At 43.9% G+C, this 20,715-nt stretch overlaps 1 protein-coding gene across 2 annotated transcripts in view; it reads right to left on the bottom strand.

The window, feature by feature from the left end:
* Nucleotides 1–20,715, bottom strand: part of lrp5 (low density lipoprotein receptor-related protein 5) — a 161,774-nt gene that overhangs the window by 23,316 nt on the left and 117,743 nt on the right. For both annotated transcript variants that reach the window (XM_078415374.1, XM_078415375.1), the window contains exons 8-10: nucleotides 6,603–6,819; nucleotides 5,386–5,675; nucleotides 4,326–4,552 (exon numbers count right to left, since the gene is read on the bottom strand). In XM_078415374.1, the coding sequence (XP_078271500.1) occupies nucleotides 4,326–4,552; nucleotides 5,386–5,675; nucleotides 6,603–6,819 (734 nt within the window). The remainder of the gene's footprint in view (nucleotides 1–4,325; nucleotides 4,553–5,385; nucleotides 5,676–6,602; nucleotides 6,820–20,715) is intronic.

The following is a 20,715-nucleotide window of genomic DNA, read 5'->3' as shown; positions in this document are numbered from 1 at the left end:
AAGTCTACTCCGCCATTCAATCATGGCTGATCTATCTCTCCCTCCTCGCCCCATTCTCCTGCCAGGGATATTGTCAGTGTCCCTGATGACTACATGTGCAGGAAGTGTGTCCAGCTGCAGCTCCTGGCAAACCGCATTGAACGGTTGGAGCTGCGGTTGGACTCATTCTGGAGCATCCACGATGCTGAGAAGGTCGTGGATAGCACGTATAGTGAGTTGGCCACACCACAGGTAAAAGATAAGCGGACAGAAAGGAAACGGGTGGCCACTAGCCAGCGTAGCAGTAGGCAGGTAGTGCAGGAGTCCCCTGCGGTCATCTCCCTCCTAAACAGATATGCCATTTTGGATACTGTTGGGGGAGATGGCTCATCAGGGGAAGGCAGCAGCAGCCAAGTTCATGGCACCGTGGGTGGCTCTGCGGCAAAAGAGGGGAGGAAAAAGAGTGGAAGGGCTATAGTGATAGAGGATTCAATTGTAAGGGGAATAGATAGGCGTTTCTGCGGCCGCAAACGAGACTCCAGGATGGTATGTTGCCTCCCTGGTGCAAGGGTCAGGAATATCTCTGAGCGGCTGCAGGACATTCTGGAGGGGGAGGGTGAGCAGCCAGTTGTCGTGGTGCACATTGGCACCAACGATTTAGGTAAAAAATGGGATGAGGTCCTACAAGGTGAATTTAGAGAGCTAGGAGAAAAACTTAAAAGTAGGACCTCAAAGGTAATAATCTCTGGATTACTACCAGTGCCACGTGCTAGTCAGAGTAGGAATAGGAGGATATTTCAGATGAATACGTGGCTTGAAAAATGGTGCAAGGGGGAGGGATTCAAATTTTTAGGACATTGGAACCAGTTCTGGGAGAGGTGGGACCAGTACAAACAGGACGGTTGCACCTGAGCTGGAATGGAACCAATGTCCTAGGGGGAGTGTTTGCTAGTGCTGTCGGGGAGGATTTAAACTAATGTGGCAGGGGGATGGGAGCAGGAGCAGAGAGACAGAGGGGTGTAAAATGAGGGTAGAAACAACAGGTAGCAAGGTGAAAAGTAAAAGTGGCAGGCAGACAAATCCAGGGCAAAAATCAAAAAGGGCCACTTTTCAACATAATTGTATAAGGGGTAAGAGAGTTGTAAAAACAAGCCTGAAGGCTTTGTGTCTCAATGCAAGGAGTATACGTAATAAGGTGGATGAATTCAATGTGGAGATAGTTATTAATGATTATGATATAGTTGGGATTACGGAGACATGGCTCCAGGGTGACCAAGGCTGGGAGCTCAACATCCAAGGATATTCTATATTCAGGCGGGATAGACAGAAAGGAAAAGGAGGTGGGGTAGCGTTACTGGTTAGAGAGGAGATTAAAGCAGTGGAAAGGAAGGACATTAGCTTGGAGGAAGTGGAATCGATATGGGTAGAGCTACGAAACACTAAGGGGCAGAAAACGCTAGTGGGAGTTGTGTACAGGCCACCTAACAGCAGTAGTGAGGTTGGGGATGGCATCAAGCAGGAAATTAGAAATGCGTGCACTAAAGGTGCAGCAGTTATAATGGGTGACTTCAATCTACATATAGATTGGGTGAACCAAACTGGCAGGGTTGCTGAGGAAGAGGATTTCTTGGAATGTTTGAGAGATGGTTTTCTAAACCAACATGTCGAGGAACCAACGAGAGAACAGGCCATTCTAGACTGGGTATTGAGTAATGAGGAAGGGTTAGTTAGCAGTCTTGTTGTGCGAGGCCCCTTGGGCAAGAGTGATCATAATATGGTAGAGTTCTTCATTAGGATGGAGAGTGACAAAGTCGATACAGAAACAAGTGTTCTGAACTTAAAGAAAGGTAACTTTGAGGGTATGAGGCGTGAATTGTCCAAGATAGACTGGCGATTGATGCTGAAAGGGTTGACGGTGGACATGCAATGGAAGGCATTTAAAGGTCGCATGGATGAACTACAACAAGTGTTCATCCCAGTTTGGCAAAAGAACAAACCAGGAAAGGTAGTGCATCCGTGGCTAACAAGGGAAATCAAGGATAGTATTAAAACAAAAGATGAAGCATACAGATTAGCCAGAAAAAGTAGCATACCAGAGGACTGGGAGAAATTCAGAGTCCAGCAGAGGAGGACAAAGGGCTTAATTAGGAAAGGGAAAATAGATTATGAGGGAAAACTGGCAAGGAACATAAAAACTGACTGCAAAAGCTTTTATAGATATGTCAAGAGAAAAAGATTAGTTAAGATAAATGTAGGTCCCTTGCAGTCGGAAACAGGTGAATTGATCATAGGGATTAAGGAGATGGCAGACCAATTGAACAAATACTTTGGTTCTGTCTTCACTAAGGAAGACATAAACCGTCTGCCGGAAATAGCGGGGGACCGGGGGTCTAATGAGATGGAGGAACTGAGGGAAATCCAGGTTAGTCGGGAAGTGGTGTTAGGTAAATTAAATGGATTAAAGGCAGATAAATCCTCAGGGCCAGATAGGCTGCATCCCAGAGTGCTTAAGGAAGTAGCCTCAGAAATAGTGGATGCATTAGTGATAATTTTTCAAAACTCTTTAGATTTTGGAGTAGTTCCTGAGGACTGGAGGGTAGCTAATGTAACCCCACTTTTTAAAAAGGGAGGGAGAGAGAAAACGGGGAATTATAGACCAGTTAACCTAACATCGGTAGTGGGGAAAATGCTAGAGTCAGTTATTAAAGATGTGATAGCATCACATTTGGAAAGTGGTGAAATTATCGGACAAAGTCAGCATGGATTTACCAAAGGCAAATCATGTCTGACGAATCTTATAGAATTTTTCGAGGATGTAACTAGTAGAGTGGATAAGGGAGAACCAGTCGATGTGTTATATCTGGACTTTCAGAAGGCCTTCGACAAGGTCCCACATAGGAGATTGGTGTACAAACTTAAAGCACACGGTATTGAGGGTTCAGTGTTGAGGTGGATAGAAAATTGGTTGGCGGACAGGAAGCAAAGAGTAGGAATAAACGGGTCCTTTTAGGAATGGCAGGCAGTGACTAGTGGGGTACCGCAAGGCTCAGTGCTGGGACCCCAGTTATTTACAGTGTATATTAATGATTTGGACGAGGGAATTGAATGCAACATCTCTAAGTTTGCGGATGACACGAAGCTGGGTGGCAGTGTTAGCTGCGAGGAAGATGCTAGGAGGTTGCAGAGTGACTTGGATAGATTAGGCGAGTGGGCAAATGCATGGCAGATGCAATATAATGTGGATAAATGTGAGGTTATCCACTTTGGCGGCAAGAACAGGAAAGCAGAGTATTACCTGAATGGTGACCGATTGGGAGAAGGGGAGATGCAACGTGACCTGGGTGTCATGGTGCACCAGTCATTGAAAGCAAGCATGCAGGTGCAGCAGGCAGTGAAGAAAGCGAATGGTATGTTGGCATTTATAGCAAGAGGATTTGAGTTTAGGAGCAGGGAGGTTCTGCTGCAGTTGTACAGGGCCTTGGTGAGACCGCACCTGGAGTATTGTGTGCAGTTTTGGTCTCCTAACCTGAGGAAAGACGTTCTTGCCTTAGAAGGAGTACAGAGAAGGTTCACCAGATTGATCCCTGGGATGGCGGGACTTTAAATGAGGAAAGACTGGATAGACTGGGCTTGTACTCGCTGGAATTTAGAAGACTGAGGGGGGATCTTATAGAAACATATAAAATTCTTAAGGGGTTAGAGAGGCTAGATGCGGGAAGATTGTTCCCGATGTTGGGGGAGTCCAGAACCAGGGGTCACAGCTTAAGGATAAGGGGGAAGTCTTTTAGGACCGAGATGAGAAAACATTTCTTCACACAGAGAGTGGTGAGTCTGTGGAATTCTCTGCCACAGAAGGTAGTTGAGGCCAGTTCATTGGCTATATTTAAGAGGGAGTTAGATGTGGCCCTTTTTGCTAAAGGGATCAGGGGGTATGGAGAGAAGGCAGGTACAGGCTACTGAGCTGGATGATCAGCCATGATCATATTGAATGGCGGTGCAGGCTCGAAGGGCCGAATGGCCTACTCCTGCACCTATTTTCTATGTTTCTATGTTTCTCCCCATAACCTCTGACACCTGTACTAATGAAGAATCTATCTATCTCTGCCTTAAATATATCCACTGACTTGGCCTCCACAGTCTTCTGTGGCAAAGAATTCCACAGATTTACCACCCTCTGACTAAAGAAATTCCTCCTCATCTCCTTCCTAAAAGAACCTCCTTTAATTCTGAGGCCATGACCTCTAGTCCTAGACTCTCCCACTCGTGGAAACATCCTCTCTACATCTACTCTATCCAAGCCTTTCACTATTCTGTACGTTTCAATGAGGTACGTTTCATTCTCTTACCCTTCAGAAGGATCAAGAGCCAAAGCCCGTGGATTGTCCAACTCTTTCCACACTAAAACCTGTCGATATTGTCCATCCAGCCGTGCCACCTCAATTCGATTGGTGCCTGTGTCTGCCCAGTAAAGGTTTTTTGACAGCCAGTCCACTGCCATTCCTTCTGGGTAATCGAGACCAAATTCAATCACATGTTCAACAGAGCTTCCATTCATGAAAGCTCGACTAATGGTCTAATAGAGAAAAATACAACATAAATGATTAAATATCTAAGATTATGTCTCAGATGCTTCAAATATCGTCTTATTTTTTTCCATGGCAAACAAAATATCATCTGAATATTTCTTGAGAAGGGAAACATCTTGTTCACTGAATAATATCTGAAAGTTGAATTAGTTTCTCTCCAAAAATCACAATTTTAAAGTGCAAATTTTAACCTCTCTGATTTCACTAATTTTCATTGTATAAATTATGAAACTGCCAGAAAATTAAACAATTTATCTTCATGCAATGTAAATGCTATGATATATCCAAGATTCTCAAGTAGAAACATGTTATAAATCATAGAAACTGTATTTATTTGTCTTGTTGATTGTATACACTTTGCCTTCAAAACCATTATTTGTGCTAACGAGAAACCGACATAATTTCTGCATTATAAAAATATTGTTTATATTTTCAGCAAGTTCCTCTGCCAAACCATATTTTTGCACAATGTATTAATTTAATTCACTATTACTGGCAATTTTAACATATATGTATTTTTGTGTATGAAATAAAAAAATAAAAAAATATATATATTATTATTATGAATGCATGTCATTTATTTAATTAGGAGTGACTTCATATGCAAAAGTTTTAATATTGACATTTATGCTTTGTTTTGAATATAAACATTGATTATTACAACACAGAAACAGGCCATCCAGTCCATGAAGCCTTTGTAATCCACATAGTAGATGCTTTGTCTAATCTTACTCTTGATTCAACTAATAGATTTCAAAGCCAAATAATTTCCTTAACTTACAAAAAAAAACTATTTTCAGAACAGATAACTATTTGTTACCTTCAAGCTAATGTCTGTCCAATAAATTCTGTTATCAGAAACATCAAAATCAAGAGCTGATGCTTCCTTCACTCCTGTTAATGGAATTGCCACATCATTGTTATTGGTCTCCAAGGAAATTCTACGGATGTCTGCCCTACTGGAGAACAAGAGGAAGGCTTCGGGCACAATGCAAGTTTTCATGTCCATTATTAGCTCCAGGCCCATTGGACAGGCACAGCGCGGACCCTGAGGCACATATAGGCATAGGTGGCTACAGCCACCATTATTCTCTGAACATGGGTTTGTTCCTGTAACAGCAATATACAATGATACCATTATTCAAATAATTTATTACATCAAAATAAAGCAAAGTAACTCAAGACTTAATTTTGCAGTTCTGCTGCATTGGAGATGATGCACAGTACTCTCACGTAAACAATAGTTGGATGATGAGGTGAGAAACACACAGACCACTCCATATGCAAAACCCATCAGTAGTATATTACTCTGAAGATTGGACTATAAAAGGGAGATCACTTTCGACAATAGCCATTTGCTTCTCTTGGCTTGAACCTGTAAATTGTACTACAGCACTGTCCAACAAAGGTACTTTTGTAAACCTCTCTCAAGTGATTGGGCTGGATCATGATGAGAGTTAGCTGGCAGTTCCTTAGAGAAATGCTGACAGGTACTGGGTATGTCAATTCATTTTGATCTTTAATTTGTCAAGATGCTTCACAGGAGCACAATCATATGGTGTTTGATTCTGGAACGGCTGAGCAGTGGCTCCGTCAAGGAGATGGGACTTAAGTAGATTTTTGAAGGAGAGAGGCAGAGAGATTTAGGAAGATTCCAGATTCCACTGCAATGATGGAGCAATGGAAGGTAAAGCATGGCTGTTGGTATCATAGCGGAGGCTCATTTAACGGATAGTCCAGCCCAATATTTTCCACATATGGTGCAGACATACAAGATGGGTAAGATATTCAATTCAAAGGCATTTGGAGCAATCTGATCTTGTCCTTACATGTTATGAATAATCACACAAAACTTGGCACCTGTAGAATTCTGAGTCATTGCTTCAGCGGAGGAGAATGAAGGAGCTTGTTTGTTCTGTAAATGTTTCTCATGCAATATTCAATCTGCACTATCCATTGCAGTTTAAAGTAGTAAACAGTCAACAATAGTCAATTTGCATAAACAGAAATAAAGCATTATCCACCAAGATTACATACCAAAAGCTTTTGTAACTCTTGTTGCCTTCAATCCCATTAGGTCAGGTAGCTGATCTATGATTATTTCCCGCTCAGCACGGTGCTTATGAACACGTTCAATGCTGCGTCTCTGCCAGTCAGTCCAATAGATGTAATCACCCAACAAAGTGAAACCAAATATGTGAGGAAGTTTATCTTCCACAAGTGTTCTACGGCCTGTTCCATCTACATTGATTACCTGTTTAAAGCAGACACAAAAATATCCAGGTCAGGACCCAAATACCAAATATGAAGGTACATGCAGTTTCAAACATTTTTTAATCTTCAAAATATCTTATTTTTCATGATCATCTCAAGTGGTAAGACCTATTACTACCCACACAGAACTTGGTATGCTTCATATGATTTTGCCTAAAAGGCGCCAACTCAATGTCAAGTCCCAACTGTGCTGGGGCAACAATTGGCTTAAAATGTTTGTGGACCGATGATGAAAACAGGAAGCAAATTCAATTTTCACTGTTAAAACCAAAAACACTCAAGGGATAATTCAGTTATGGCACATGTTTCCACATACTTCTGAGAACATGTAAACCTAGTTACACATAGATACATAAATAATAGGTGCAGGAGTACCTTCGAGCCAACACCGCCATTCAATGTGATCACGGCTGATCATTCACAATCAGTACCCGGATACTGCCTTCTCCCCATACCCCTTGATTCCGCTAGCCCTAAGAGCTCTATCTAACTCTCTTTTGAATGCATCCAGTGAATCGGCCTCCACTGCCTTCTGAGGCAGAGAATTCCACAAATTCACAACTGTCTGTGTGAAAAAGTTTTTCCTCATCTCAGTTCTAAATGGCCCACCCCTTATTCTTAAACTGTGGCCCCTGGTTCTGGACTCCCCCAACATTGGGAACATGTTTCCTGCATCTGGCGTGTCCAATCCCTTAATAATTTTATATGTTTCCATACGATCCCCTCTCATCCAAAATTCCAGTGAATACAAGCTCCATTCTTTCATCATATGACAGTCCCGCCATCCCGGGAATTAACCTCGTGAACCTATGCTGCACTCCCTCAATAGCAAGAATGTCCTTCCTCAAATTAGGAGACCAAAACTGCAAACAATACTCCAGGTGTGATCTCACCAGGGCCCTGTACAACTGCAGAAGGACCTATTTACTCCTATACTCAACTCCTCTCGTTATGCAGGCCAACATGCCATTCGCTTTTTTCACTGACTGCTGTACCTGTATGCTTACTTTCAGTGACTGATGTACTAGGACACCCAGGTCTCGTTGCACTTCCCCTTTTTTTAACCTGACACCATTCAGTTCAAGTGAAATAAACGATATTCACTATTTTGTATTTAAATTGTGAATTAAAAAAAAAGAATTTAAAAGAGTAAAACAGTTATTAGAAACAATGGGGGTAAAATAGAAAGATTTCTAAATTTGTTGGTGAATGCAGCCACTTTACAGTGACTTGGATGGTGGGGCAAAAACAGCAACACAAATCAGTCATTCTGTATCATCCAAGAAAACTACACTAGTTTCCACACGTAGCTCTAACTTACTGTCACTTCACCTGACTCTCCAACATTCCTAAATTGTCAGCCTACTTGTCGAACTTCGGGATGAGCTGAATCTTGGCTGAATTAAGTAAAGAGAAGGCCAAAAAACATTTTTCTCTCTCACTCACAGCCAATTCTCCTAACAATTCTCTGAAACTGAATCACTATTTTGCAATTGTGATATCTGTTCCCTTCAGTGTCTTTGTCTGTAATTTCTTCTGAGCAGGTCTATAACTAACATCAACAGATTCTGCTCCTGACTCAGCCCACGTGCTGCTGAAACTCAGTTACACCTTAATTTCCTTCAGACTTTGAAACTCCAAACTGTGCTTGGCTGGGATCTAAGATTCTCTTTTCATTTACTTTCTATCATCCAAAACTCTTGGTGCAAGTTGTCCAGTCAACAACTCACACCAAGGCCTGTTGACCCCAGACCTCACGCTGTTGACCTATTTTGGTGCCTCAATAAACAAAACCTCAGTTTTAAAGCTCATCCTGTATTTCAAGTCCTTCCAATCTCATCCAATTTTATAACTCTTCAAAAGAGCTCAGTTTCCGGCCTCTTTCACATCTCTGATATCAATTGCATTATTGCTGGCCTTGCCTTCGGTGACTTGAGACCCAAATCCTGGAAATTCCTTCCTGAATGTCTGCCTTTTTAAACACTCTTAACTCTTCCAAGGCCATGTCAAATTTGATGATGTTTATATGAAAATCGCCAGATGGCAAATGCTATACAAATGAACATTTGTCTGGCAATTAGCATATGTATAATTTAACTTGTTTTTTTTTTTTTTTAAGTGCTATATTATTGCCCTTATCTTATTCCTTATTAACAAAAGCCAAGTTTGTAGTTCTGAGATCTGCACACTCTGCTAAATTATACAACAGAGCATTTACTTTATTTGAATTTGTATGTTGTAGACCTCAAAATAAACTAACAGTTATGTACATCCATATTCTTCAAACAAATTGCAGTCCTTTTCCTAAGTGATGAAAATTCACTAAAATCTGGACAAGGCATGTAGGGAAGACAGCAGCCAGTAAAGCTAAATATCTTTATCTCTTGTGGCAGTGTTCACATTGCTGCCAGCTGCCATCCCCTCTAAGTGGGTCAGCACAATGCGAGCAGAAGTATAATTTTGTTTTAACTTGTAACGACACCACACTGCCGGCATCTGTGTTGTGACAGACGCAAGAGGAGAACAGATGCAGAAATTTGCATACAGTGTTAAAAAAACATATCGGCATTTTGTTATTTTCAACATTTGACTCCTTTTTCCTGTGGCTTTAAATTTAGCATACCAGCTGCTTTCTTTAAAAGAATCCTTCCCACATGTTTTTTTCAGCCACATCCATTTAGGTTCAAAACACACACAGAGGAAACTCGACCACAGACAATGCGTCCAAGCAAAACTCCAATTATCGTGAAGGTGATTATTTGTATTTATACAGTGCTTTTATGGAGTAAGTAATTCAGAGGCACTTTACAGTGGTGCTCTTAATTATGCAGAACATGGACCTTCTTCAGATGGGTTGTGAGCGTCTTGCCTTCCAGTATACTTTAATCATCCCATTTCAATTGCAACAATACATGTAGGGCGACAAGCTTAAATTATTTCATCGCTCATTCGCAAAATTTCTACCAAACTTTGGACTTTTGAAAAAATAAATCATTGTGTTGCAATAAAAAAAGGCTACATCAAGTCAGTCAAAGTACTTTTTGAGATCTTTTTAGCCACTAAATTGGTTCCCTGATTAAAGAACATAGTAAAATCACATTAACTAATTACAAGTTATTGTTATGCCAACAACATATGCCTAAATATATCCAATGCAAAACACAATCTATTGAATGCTATTTTCTTTTCTGAAAAAAATGAATTCTATGCTGCACTCTTGGATAAGCCAAAACATTAGAAAATGCAGACACAAATAACTTTGTGAGAACGCAACAAGAATATCTGAAGAAAGTTCTCTGAAGAATTTCCAAGAGTACCAAGAACATAATCTATAAATTTAAGGAATAACAACTATGTTTATGTTTCTATATGTAGCTTTTCACTCACTATTAAGTTGATACTGCGCTATATAATCATGCATTTATCTTTCATTCGGTCAAAAGATTTTGGAGCAGTGATCTGTCTAGTCAATTTTACTTACCATCCAAATTCCCCTTCCTGCCATTTCAGGTGAATATAAGAGATCCCATGGTACTAATCAAAGAGAGTTGCTGCCAATATTTACCACAAAAATAAATTACTTGGTTATCCCACTGCTACCTGGGGCCTACCAGTTTGCAAATTGGTTGTTTTATGTTTCCCTAAAAGCATCAGTGACTAATCAAAACTGTTTGACTGGCTTTTTGAAAATGCAAATAGGAAGATGACTGAGTGAGAGAGAAAACAATTGAAAATAATTACACAAGACCCACAGGCAATCTATATGGGCAGTGATGTGGATTACTCCAGAGAGGAAAAGGCAATCTCTCCTAGAATGTAATGGCAGAAGATATTTTATAAATGGTAACTCTATTTGAAAACAACCTATTCTTTAATATATATATATTATACAGAGACTTTTAGAGAATAACAGAAGGCCTTGTAGCATTTTACTATCTCCTGGGTCCAGAGATGTGGTTAGAGGACATTATGATTGTTGTCAGGACTGGTGCTGCTTTGAAGGAGCCATTGAACCTATACTGGTGCTATATATGAGAAATGGAATCACTGTATTGCTCTTGTAACTCTGAGTAGTGTGGATGTTCATTCATTAAACATTTTCAAAGTTAAGGATAAAATAAATTTGGATTCGAAGTGCATTTGGGAACTGTGCAGGAAAGTGGCTTGAAGCACAGAATCATAACCTATTGAAGAGCAAACACATGATCGCCTAAGTACATTTGGTTTCATAAATTTCCTGTGTTACTGTAATGAACAAACTCAAAACTTGAACCACAAATAAGACATGCGTAAATGAATGAAGTAAAGAATTTAAAAAAAAAGTTCTGCAAAATTGCTCTTCCATTCAATTTATTGTTCATCTAATTTATTGGCTCTTTGCTGATCCTCATAACTCGCTTTATACATATTCCAAAAATTTCAAGCTCAATGTCAGAATATCAATATTCCTCTGAGAAGGAGAATTTCAAAGAATCCCAACCCTCTGGATAAAGATATTTCTCCTCATGTTAATCTTACATGGTTATTCCTTATCATGAGTTAATGTTTTCTTGCTCCGGTCACTCCAGACAGGGGAAACAACCTATCAACATTTAACCTGTCTTTTTTTAACAGTATCCTTCCAGTCTAAATCTGATCACCTCCCATCCTTCTACTCTCTAATGGTATATCCTGTATAGGCATATCCTGCTCACTGAACAGCCTTCTTAGCCTGGAACCAATCTGATTATTCCATGTGACACTAGATGTTGGTGACGTCACTCTTGGAGTACCGTGTTCAGTTTGCCACCCTGCAAGTGGAAGGATGCCATTAACCTGGAAAGAGAGCAGAGGTGGTTTAAGAGGATGTTGCCAGGACTTGAGAGACTGAGCCACAGTGAGAGGTTTGGCGTACTATGACTTTGTTCCTTGAAGCGCAGGAAGCTGGGGGGTGGTCTTATAGAGGCATATAAAGTAATGAGGGGAATATACAGAGTATCTTACCAAGGGTAGAGCAGTCAAAAACGGGAGGACATATGCTTAAGGTGCGAGAGGAAAGATCTAATACAAAATTGAGGGATAACATTTTCACTCAGAGGGTGGTGGGTATATGGAATGAGTTGCAAGAGAAGGTAGTTTGGCAGGCACTATAATAGCATTTAAAAGACATTTGGACAGGTACATAATTTGGACAGATATGAAAGATTTAGAGGGATATGGGCCACAGGCAAATGGAACAAGCTTAGATGGGGTGTCTTGGTCAGCATGGACAAGTTAGGCTGAAGGGCTTGTTTCCATACAGTATGACCATGACATCTGCAAACTTACTGAACGTTATCAACCAAGTTACTGAAATAGATGACAAACAACAATGGGCCCAGCACAGGGATCCTGTGACACACCACAGATGTAGACCTCAAGTCTAAAAAGCACATTTACACCACCACCCTCTATTATTACGCCAATTATGTATTCAATTAGCTAGCACTCACTGAGTCCAATGCAATCTAACCTTCCAGAGCAGCCTACCATGAAGAGCCCTATCAAAGGCCTTGCTGAAGTCCATACAGACTACATCTAGTGCCCGGTCCTCATTGACCTTCTTGGTTATTTTGTTAAAAAGCTTAATCAAATTCTTGAGACACGATCTCCAAAGAATAAACCTGTGCCGACTACCCCCAATTAACCGTAAGAAAATACCTGCAGATGCTGGTACAAATCGAAGATATTTATTCACAAAATGCTGGAGTAACTCAACAGGTCAGGCAGCATCTCGGGAGAGAAGGAATGGGTCTGAAGAAGGGTCTCGACCCGAAACGTCACCCATTCCTCTCCTGAGATGCTGCCTGACCTGCTGAGTTCCTCCAGCATTTTGTGAATATACCCCCAATTAACCCATCCTTCCAAATGCGTGTATATCTTATCCCTACAAATCCCCTCCAGTCACATACACACCACAGATGTTAGGCTTATGGTCTATAGAAACAAAAAATAGGTGCAGGAGTAGGTCATTCGGCCTGTTGAGCCAGCACCGCCATTCAATGTGATCATGGCTGATCATCCAAAATTAGTACACGTTCCGGCTTTTTCCCCATATCCCTTGATTCGCTTAGCCCTAAGAGCTAAATCTAAATCTCTCTTGAAAACATCCAGTGAATTCGCCTTCACTGCCTTCTGTGGCAGAGAATTCCAGACTCACAACTCTCTGGGTGAAAAAGTTTTGCCTCATCTCGGTCCTTTTGGCCTCCCCCTTATTCTTAAACTGTGACTCGTGGCTCTAAACTCTCCCAACATCGTGAAAAAAATACCTGCATCTACCCTGCCCAATCCTCTAAGAATTTTATATGTTTCTATAAGATCCTTTCTCATCCTTCTAAATTCCAGCGAATATATATGTCCATTCTTTCATCATACGTCAGTCCTGCCATCACGGGGATTAACCTGGTGAACCTAAGCTGCACTCCCTCAATAGCAATAATGTCCTTCCTCAAATTGGGAGACCAAAATTGCACACAATACACCAGGTGCGGTCTCACCAGGGCCCTGTACAACTGTAGTCGGACCTCCTTGCTCCTGTACTCAAATCCTCTCACAATGAAGGCCAACATACCATTGGCTTTCTTCATTGCCTGCTGTACTTGCATGCTTACTTTCAGTTACTGATGTACAAGCACACCCAGGTAACGTTGCACCTCCCCTTTTCCTAATCTGACACCATTCAGATAATAATCTGCCTTCCTGTTCTGGCCACCAAAGTGGATAACCTCACATTTATCCACATTATACTGCATCTGCCATGCTTCTGCCCACTCACTCAACATATCAAGTCACCCTGCAGCCTCATAGCATCCTCCTCACAGCTCACACTGCCACCCAGCTTTGTGTCATCCGCAAACTTGGAGATATTGCATTTAATTCCCTCGTCCAAATTATTTATATTGTAAACAATTGGAGTCCCAGCATCGAGCCTTGCGGCACCCCACTAGTCTCTGCCTGCCATTCTGAAAAGGGCATGTTAATTCCTATTCTTTGCTTCCTGTCTGCCAACCAGCTCTCTATCCATGTCAATACCCCACACCCAATACCATGTGCTCTAATTGTGCACACCAATCTCTTGTGTGGGACCTTGTCAAAGGCTTTTTGAAAGTCCAGATACACCACATCCACTGGCTCTCCCTTATTACATTCTCAAAAAATTCCAAAAGATTAGTCAAGCATGATTTCCCCTTCATAAATCCATGCTGATTTTGACCAATCCCATCACTACTTTCCAAATGTGTTGCTATAACATTTTTAACACTCGACTCTAGCATTTTCCCCGATGTAAGGCTAACTGGTCTATAATTGCCTGTTTTCTCTCTCCCTCCTTTCTTAAAAAATGGAGTTACATTGTCTACCCTCCAGTCCACAGGAACTGATCCAGAGTCGAGAGAACATTGGAAAATGATCACCAATACATCCACGGCATCACAAAATGCTGGAGTAACTCAGTGGGTCAGGCAGCATCTCAGGAGAGAAGGAATGGGTGACGTTTCGGGTCGAGACCCGTCTGAAGAAGGGTCTCGACCCGAATCATCACCTATTCCTTCTCTCCTGAGATGCTGCCTCACCCGCTGAGTTACTCCAGTATTTTGTGATACCTGCGATTTGTACCAGCATCTGCAGTTATTTTCCTACACCAATGCATCCACAATTTCTAGGGCCACCTTCTTGACTACTCTGGGATGCAGACTATCAGGCCCTGTGGATTTATCTGCCTTCAGTCACAACAGTTTACTTAACACCATTTTCTGACTAATGTGGATTCCCTTCAGTTCCTCCCTCCCACTAGATCCTCTGTCCCGTAGTATTTCCAGGAGATTGTTTGTGTCTTCCTCAGTGAAGACAGAACCAAAGTACTCATTGAACTGTTCTGTCATTTCCTTGTTTCCCATTATAAATTCACCTGTCTCTGACTATAAGGGACCTACACTCGTCTTCACTAATATTTTCCTTTTTACATACCTAAAGAAACTTTTACAGTCAGTTTTTATATTCCCCGCAAGCTTTCTTTCATGCTTTATATTCCCCGCAAGCTTTCTTTCATGAAGCTTTCCCTTGCAGCCCTTCTTGAATAAAAGCACAACATGTGCCACCCTCCAGTGTTCCGGCACCGCACCTGTGCCTAACACTGCCTTTCCTTGGATATGGAGACCAAAAGTGTACAAGGTGGGCCAAGTATGGTATCATCAAAAGTCTGCATACGCAGCAAGATTTCCATATTTTTGTGTTCCAAACTTATTGCAGAAAAAAGCAACGTCTGCCTTCCTAATTGCTTGCTGTACATGCATGTTAATATTCTGTGCTTTGCTTGCCAGATATCGCTATTCCTCGGTCAGCCAGAGTTTCTCACTACGTTTTTAAAAATCGTGCTCTTCTATTTTTCCATATGGATATTTATATTTTCACATAATAAAATCACTTTCTTGGCCACTCATAGCCTCCAAGTATCCCTTTGAAGATACTGTCCTCCTCAGAGTTCGCTGTTCCAAAGAGATTTGTATTATTTCCAATGTTATATCTACTTCTAACATGCAACTTTACTCAAGTTCAAAACTCAACTCAGATTTTATCTTTTTTTTTTAAGAGGAACAGACAAACATGCTCACTGGGTCTTGACACAATGACAGCTCTGAATATTGATGGAGCTTTGTTTCAATGTGCCATGTATAATGAGGGGGAATTTTTTTTTGACTAGTCAGTTAGTAAATGAATAGCTGAGGAATTTTAGTGCACGTTATGTTCTTGCCTGAAGGCACAAAAACCTCTGATTGAAACATTTGCCAGTTCTATTTTGCTTGAAGCCTAGCGAATTTTGAAAGAATGCAGTTTAAATATCCACCATTGAAACCACATGTACCTGTTCAGACAGGTTTATTTATGTCATTCCAACACCTTGAAGATGAGGCCCCAAATCTTTACACAGAATCAGTCCAAAGTCAGTCAACTAGAGCCATTTTGTTGGTTAGATTTTCTCCACATGGATACTCGACTTGACTCATAGCTGAAAGAGTGCAACCACTGAAGGTTTGGGATTTTAATACCTCTAGGAAAGAGAATTAAAGATATTCAAATAGATTGCATACTACTATTGTGGAAACCTGGCTCACCCTGGTACCCCCCTAACAATAAATCACTCTCATTTGGAGGGCTGACTAAAAGGGCTGATGCTGGAGTGGCAAGTGATTCGGCTACTTCGCTCTAAGATGCATTGGCATCTGCATGCCATTGCAGGGTTCTGATAGCACCTGCCCATGTGTTAACACATCGCTCAGATGATGTCGTTTTGATCATTCTCTCTCGCTGGATGTGATGGAAGCTGCTGTTTTGCCATGTGTTTTTTTTTGCCTGCGCATCTCTTCTTAGCCCAAAGGTATTCCACATTGAACACATGGGGAGAGTCTTGCTGGATTCTCACCAGTTTTCTGGTACTCAGGTTCCACTGACAATAACGCACCTCTCCATAAAATGCTCAAATGTCCTCTTTTAATGCTAATTCCATTTGTGCACTTGTGCGTGTGATAAACAGGTTCCCAACATTTTGTAATGACAGACATAACAATACTCTTGGGTTTTGGCACAATTTGTGTGGTGATGTTCTTGTGAAGCATTTTAAATGAGTTATTGTTATGTTTATATTTAATATTATGTAGGGGTAGACATGGAGAAGATTAACGTTAATCACAAATAAAGCCAATTAAGACTAAAAGAAGTGTTTTTACTCAAGATGTAGTGCGTCTTCTTAGCATTAGCAGACCTCTGGCCATTTAACTGACCATCTCCCTCTATCTCATCATTTATTTTCAGAGGCTTCGACCTGTGAAATTGTGTGGATGGACAGAATTTGGCTTGACTTTCTTTGGCGCAATTATAATTGACTTTCTTTGGCGCAATTATAATTGAGCTAATGTTAAAAAAACTGCTGCAGGTGACTGTCCATAAAATAAACCAAATTGTCAGCTTCAATCACTAAAATCAAAAAATTTAAGCACTGTGCTCTGGTGAGCTTTCTGTCACTTCCACATGCTGTGCAGAGGCATATTATTGTCAGAACACATCTTAAATGTTGCTATTTTATGTTTTCACCATCTCCCATAGCAGCTACATCTTGGTACCTGCCATCCAGGTACCTAAAATCTGCCTGGCAAATCTCCTTTTAACTTTCCCCTCTCACCACATATTAAATTATGAGAGGCATAGAGAGAGTAGATACCCGGAATCTTCTTCCCAGGCCTATACCCTGGGAAAAAGACTATCAACTCTCTCTATGCCTCACAATTTTATATACATCTATCAGGTCATCCCTCCGCCTCCATCACTCCACAGAAAACAATCAAGTTTGTTCAATTTCTCCTTGAAGCAAATACACTCTAATTGAGACAACAACCTGCGAACCGCTGCTGTATCTTTTCCAAAGCCGTCGCATCCTTCCTGTAACATGGCATTCAGAACGGCACAAAATACTACAAATGTAATCTAACCAAAGTTTTATATAGCTGCCACGTGAGAATTAGACCATTCGGCCCATCGAGTCTAATCTGCCATTCAATCATGGCTGATCGCATTCCCTCTCAACTCCATTCTGCTGCCTTCTCCACATAACCCTTGACACCCTTACTAATCAACAATCTGTTAATCTCCACCCAATGATTTTTCCTCCACAGCCGCCTGTGAAATGAATTCCACAGATTCACCACCCTCTGACTAAAGAAATTCCTCCTCATCTCCTTTCTAAAAGGTATGCCATTTTATTCTGAAGCAGTGATATCTGGAACTAGACTCTCCACTGATGGACACATCTTCTCCACATCCACTCTATCCAGTCACTATTCATTAAATTTCAATGAGGCCCCCTTCATCCTTGCAAACTCCAGTCAGTCCAGGCCCAGAACCATCAAGTGCTCTTTAATCCAATTATCACTGGGATCATTCTCGTAAACCTCCACTGGACCCTCTCCAATGCCAACACATCCTTCCACAGATGTGGGGCCCCAAATGCTCACAACAACTGCCTTATAAAGCTTCAGCATTATATCCCTATTTTAATATTCTAGTCCTCCCAAAATAAATGCTAACATTGCATTTGCCTTCATTGATACTGATTCAACTTGCAAATTAATCTTTTGGGAATCCTGCACCAGCACACCCAAGTCCCTTTGCACCTCCAATTTCTGAATCCTCTCCCCATTTAGAAAATAGTCTATTGTAGCGCGTCGATAAAGGCCCGAAATAAAGGCAAGGAGCCAGGTATTTCGGGGACGTTATATTTTATTGTACCTCGGTTATCAGACGAGTCGAGTCTGCCGGAATGGCTTCGCGCCCAAAACCTTCTCCTTATATACCTGGTACCGGACCGCCTCCCTGGACTGGTCCATTCCCGTGCCAAGGGGTCGGTAGAAGTATGGCCCGACCCTTGGGAGCCGCCACAGTACCCACCCCGAGAACCGGAGGCACGAAATGCACTGGTGGTCGCACAACCCGACCGGACCGCGTACGGTAATCGGTCGACAGAGGGGCCGGCGGAGGCACAGTTGGAGGGACAGGTGGTGGGACCCGCAAAGGGAGGCGACCTCGTGGCCGAGGCTGGGCAACCCGCACCGGTTGGTCGATGTCTAAGTGGGTCGGCTTCAGGCGGTCAATTGACACGGCCTCCGGCCGGCCCCCCATGTCCAAGACAAAGGTTGTCTGTCCGTGCTCCAGCACCCGGTACGGGCCCTCATACGGCCTCTGGAGTGGCGTCCGGTGGGCGTCACGGCGCAGGAACACAAAGGCGCAGTCCCGGAGGGCCGATGGCACGTAAGGGCGGAATGTCCCATGGCGGGACGTCGGCACGGGTGCGAGCTTGCCAACTCGCTCTCGGAAGCGCTGTAGGGTGGATGAGGGCGGTTCCTCTCGCCCCGGCAACGAGGGCACGAACTCCCCGGGCACCGTGAGCGGGGACCCATAGACGAGCTCCGCTGAGGATGAAGCCAGGTCTTCCTTGGGTGCAGTCCGGATGCCCAGCAAGACCCATGGTAGCTCGTCCATCCAGTCGGGGCCGGAGAGTCGCGCCTTCAGCGCTGCCTTCAGCTGCCGGTGGAACCTCTCCACCAGGCCGTTTGCCTGCGGGTGATAGGCCGTGGTGTGGTGCAGCCACACGCCCAACAGGTGGGCCATGGCCGACCACAGGTCGGAGGTGAACTGTGGCCCCCGGTCCGATGAGATGACCACCGGCACCCCAAAGCGAGCAATCCAGTGCGCGGCCAACGCACGAGCGCATGTGGCTGTAGATGTATCGGCCAGTGGTATGGCCTCCGGCCACCGCGTGAAGCGGTCCACCACCGTGAGGAGGTGGGTGATGCCCCGGGACGGCGGGAGCGGGCCCACAATGTCCACGTGCAGGTGGTCGAAACGGCGGCAGGGTAGACCGATCCCTTGGAGTGGCGCCCGGACGTGTCGTTGAATCTTTGCCGTCTGGCACGGAATGCAGGTGCGGGCCCAGTGGCCAACCTGCTTGCGCAGACCGTGCCACATGAACCGCGCAGCTACCAGTGCGGTCGTTGCCCGGATGGATGGGTGAGCCAGCCCGTGGACCACGTCGAACACCCTCCTGCTCCACGCGGCCGGGACGATGGGGCGCGGCTGACCTGCCGACACATCGCATAGTATCGTCGCTGCTCCGGGGCCGAGGGGAACATCCTCAAGGCGGAGGCCAGAGATGGCAGTCCGGTAGGCGGGCATCTCCCCGTCCGTTAGCTGGGCCTCCGCCAGGGCAGAATAATCAATGCCGGGTGCCACTTCCAAAACGGCATTGATGGCGGGGCGAGACAATGCGTCGGCCACTCGGTTTTCCTTCCCCTCCAGAAAATAGCGGAAGTGACGAACGGCCAGGTACAGGGTGAGGAGCTCGCGGTCAAAGGCGCTGTACTTCCTCTGGGCGTTGTCGAGGTGCCGGCTGAAGAAGGCCAGGGGGCGCCAACCACCGTCCGTGAGTTGCTCCAGTACGGAACCAACCGCCAACTCTGAGGCGTCCACCGTAAGAGCTGTCGGGGCATCCTCCCGTGGGTGAACCAGCAGCACAGCCCGAGCCAGGGCCTCCTTCGCGCCGTCAAAGGCTGTTACCGCCTCGTCGGTCCACACGACGTTCTTACGCTTGCCCGCCAGCAGCTCGTATAGCGGCCGCATGATGTGGGCCGCGGATGGCAGGAACCGGTGATAAAAGGCCACCATGCCGACGAACTCCTGCAGGCCACGCACCGAGGACGGACGGGGAAACCGGCGGATGGCGTCTACTTTGTCCGGCAGGGGAACCGCTCCTTGCGAGGACACACGGTGGCCGAGAAAGTCGATTGTGGCCACGCCAAAGCGGCACTTGGCGAGGTTTATAGCCAACCCGTGCTCGCTGAGCCGCTGGAAAAGCTGCCGGAGGTGGGCACAGTGCTCCTGCCGCGAGCGGCTGGCTACCAACATGTCGTCAAGGTAGACAAATAGGAAATCCAGCCCGCGACACACGCCGTTCATTAACCGCTGAAATGACTGCACGGCGTTCTTGAGGCCGAACGGCATCCGTACGAACTCGTAGAGTCCGAACGGCGTGATGATTGCCGTCTTGGGTACATCCTCCGGGTGGTCCGGGATCTGGTTGTAACCTCGCACCAGATCCACCTTCGAAGGTCGGGAGCTTGATTCCTACCGCGTCGACAGCTGGGGCCTGGTCGGCCTGCGAGCCGGACGGGCGGTCGGCTTTTGATCTTGTGTCCATCCTAATATGAATGGACCGTCGAGGTCACCAATGTAGCGCATCGATAAAGGCCCGAAATAAAGGCAAGGAGCCAGGTATTTCGGGGACGTTATATTTTATTGCACCTCGGTTATCAGA

Source organism: Rhinoraja longicauda, chromosome 18, assembly GCF_053455715.1.
Source record: "Rhinoraja longicauda isolate Sanriku21f chromosome 18, sRhiLon1.1, whole genome shotgun sequence".
NCBI lineage: Eukaryota > Metazoa > Chordata > Chondrichthyes > Rajiformes > Arhynchobatidae > Rhinoraja > Rhinoraja longicauda.
Note: the sequence above shows the minus strand (reverse complement) of the source record. Positions and strands in the feature narration are given on the sequence as shown.